The 3,069-nt window shown below is 57.2% G+C and overlaps 1 protein-coding gene across 1 annotated transcript in view; it reads right to left on the bottom strand.

The window, feature by feature from the left end:
• Positions 1-3,063, bottom strand: part of LOC104529713 (testis-expressed protein 264-like) — a gene marked incomplete at its 5' end in the record, with an annotated part of 6,994 nt that extends 3,931 nt beyond the window's left edge. Inside the window, one exon of the mRNA XM_010174098.1 lies at positions 2,967-3,063. Coding sequence (XP_010172400.1) covers positions 2,967-3,063 — 97 coding nt within the window. The remainder of the gene's footprint in view (positions 1-2,966) is intronic.
• Between the last annotated feature and the right edge of the window lie 6 nt (positions 3,064-3,069).

Below are 3,069 nucleotides of genomic sequence, written 5' to 3'. Positions count from 1 at the left end.
AGGCAGGGCTCTTCGGAGGAGGGAAGCAAGCGGGGATGAGGCAGAGCACATCAGGGGAGGTGCCCCCCGTGGCACTGGGGCTCAGCAGGTGATGCCATCGGTTGCACCCGGACGCTGCTGGACAGACTCAGCTTCAGGAAAATGAGCACCTGAGACTCTGGGCAGAGCCACGTGCTCAGAAACCATCTGTGTTCACGCAGCCAAGCCCGTGTCGAGAGGCTGCTTTTGTTTGCTTTCACCTTCCACACGCCGCAGCGAGGTCACGCTGGAGAGCACGCTGCTGAGAGCGAGCCGGGAGCGAGGGCCCGCTGAGCGCCGCGCTGATGCCACAGCCCTGGAAAATAATTAAGTACAAAACAACTAATCGTGATTGACACTGGCCCCCTGGAGACCCGTCAGCCGCCTTCCAAAAATGCTTCCCGTCTTTCCGATGACCCTGACGATGGTGAAGAAGGGACGGAATTGGTGCAGAGGCAGCCACAGCCCCTGGCCCCTTCCTTGTGTGGTGAGTGTGTCCGTCCTCAGTGGAGCTGCCAGCACCCTGCCCTCCTCACAGAGCCGCAGCAGGAAGCAGAGACCCTGGACCACCTCCTGCAGCCTTTCTGGCCATCGGCTTCACTCAGAGCCACAGGCACCCAACACCTCGCAGGGAAAGCTCAGGAGCAAGGAGGACAGAAGATAACAGCCTAAATGGAAGAAGATAACAGCCTAGATGTACACCAAGGTCAGAAAGCTCAAGAAAACAAATCCAGGCTCTTCTTGCAAATCCAAAAACAAATTTTCGTGTTCCTCCCTGCCCCCAGCCACACCAACAGGTGAGGAGAAAGGGCAGCACCTTCCACTGGGAACTCCTGAAGTCTTTAATTTGAGGAAAGCGTAACACAGCCGCTGGCAGGGAGTTCTGTAAGCTGTAACCGAAAGGTGCTGCGTCCACACAGAGCGGCACTAACCACGATACTCACTCTGAAACTGCACGCTCAGTGATGGGATTTCAGTATTTGGTGAGGGGGGGAAGAGAGGGCTTCATCTGCTGCTGCACCAGGAGTGAGAGCCCAAGGCTGAGGCTCAGCTGCCTCAGGAGGAGGAGAAGGGGCTCAGCACCCCCCTAGACCCCGGCTCACCTTGCGAGGCAGCAGGCTGTCAGGGTTGTGCTGAACCAGGGGCAGCCCGATGGCCACTCGAGGACTGTGGCAGCACCACCAGCCACAAACCAGGTCCGTGGTGCCAGCAGCAGTGGGACAAAGACAATCACCAGGCACCGTTTCCCTGCGCACAAGCTCAGTACCTCCCCACATGGTGTCACCCTCCACAGGTGACAGCAATTGTGCTGGCTTGGGGCACTGCAATATCATGGGGACACAGAACATCACAGGGACCTGCAAGACCCTCAGGCAGGAGCAGCATAAGCAACCCAAAGGCTTGCCATGTCCTCAGCCCTCTCCAAGGGCTGGAGCAAGGATGTGATGCCCCACCAGACCTGGTTCTGCCACCATGCCCAGTACCAATGGTGATTACAGTGTGACATCCAAGCTCAACTCTTTAGTCTCAGAGGCAAGACCAGCCTCTCACAGCTATTATTGTTTTAATCTGGTTTTATGCAGGCTCAGCAGATGACACCACATCAGATTGCACCGACAAAAGCTCATCTACATGACTGGAAGGGGAGGAGTGTTGGAGGAGCCAGCCCAGAGCTGCTGCCGGGGAGCTGAGCCCAGGGTCTTCCACATGAGAAAGTCCAACATAACATCCTGTCTAAAATTGGGAAGACCTTCCCAGTCCTTACCCCAGCGTGGGGTGCAGGGCAGCTGCATCAAGCAGCCCCTGGCTGTGCTGAGGGACCACGCACCCCCTGAGCAGCGCAGCAAAGGGGCACACACAGCTGCTGAAGCCACCAACCTGAAGCAGCTTTTGCTCACGTGGGTCCTGACATCCCTCTCTGAAATCACTGGCCAGCCATGGGGAGGTGCTGGAGCAGCTGGGCACCTTTGGCCAACTGGGGCTGGTGCTGAAAGCAGCCGCCACAACGCAGGGCAGACAAAAAGACAAAGAGCTGAGTGAGCACCATGAAAACACTCAAAGTGCTGGGAAACCACCTCCAATTAGATCTTCACTGCAGCGCTAAATGGACAGAGCTCCCAGGAAGCAATTCCCAGGCTTTGCTTTTACGCCGCACGCGATTAAGAATTAAAACAACCCAAACCTGAAGCTGTGTTCTAACAAATGACCAAACACCCCGGGAGGTGAGGAGAGCCCTCATGGTTTTTTCATGCCTGTTACACAAGCACAGGCGACCCACGGGGCAGGAGGCAGCTGCCCCCACCAGTGTCCAGCTCGGCCGTGCCGCCCAGCGCCCGGGAATGCTTGGCTAGCTGGCTTCTGCATCTCACAGACACGTGAGCAAGTGGGCTGGCGACAGCAACTGGCATTTTGGGTGACTATAGCACTGCTGTTCCGCGCCTACAGCCATTGTGGTCCCTTCCTGTATGAATACATCCAGGCTCCAACAGATCTCGCTGAGCAGATGCTATCGGGCAACTCCACCACCAGCTACAGCAACCTGGTATTTAAGCTCTTTGCAATCCCAATATGTAACAGATGAAGATGAGATCAAGGAAGATGTATATGACAAGGAGAAAAACAAGCCCAGCTGCAACCAAAAGCTGTGAGATCCAGTTCTGCTGTGACAATAGTGAGTTGGCGGCTCGGCGGCAGCTTAGCCCTTGCCCCAGTGCCACAGGGGTGCCCGGGTGCTGCCTGAGGCATGGTGTGACACCTTGGGGACAAGATCCTACCTCGGCCCGGGCTGAGGGGTAGGGGTGTGCTGAGACTCAGTGGCTGGGTGCCAGGTGGGTGTGGGTTGGTCCCTCTGCCTGCTCAGGCAGCAGCGCCAGGGACACCAGGACCCCCCGCCTTTGGGAGGGCTGATGCCGATCGGAGGTGGAGCCCCATGCACAAGCCATGGCTACCTGTGATGTCTGTCTGGGCATCCTCGGCCTCAGCAGCTCTGCTCTTCCTCTCCAGTTCTTTCATTTCAGGCACGTAGAAGTCCCCTTGGCGGGCGAGGGGACA

The sequence above is a fragment of the Antrostomus carolinensis genome, unplaced genomic scaffold, assembly GCF_000700745.2.
Source record: "Antrostomus carolinensis isolate BGI_N321 unplaced genomic scaffold, ASM70074v2 scaffold27058, whole genome shotgun sequence".
NCBI lineage: Eukaryota > Metazoa > Chordata > Aves > Caprimulgiformes > Caprimulgidae > Antrostomus > Antrostomus carolinensis.
This window is presented reverse-complemented; position numbering and strand designations above follow the sequence as displayed.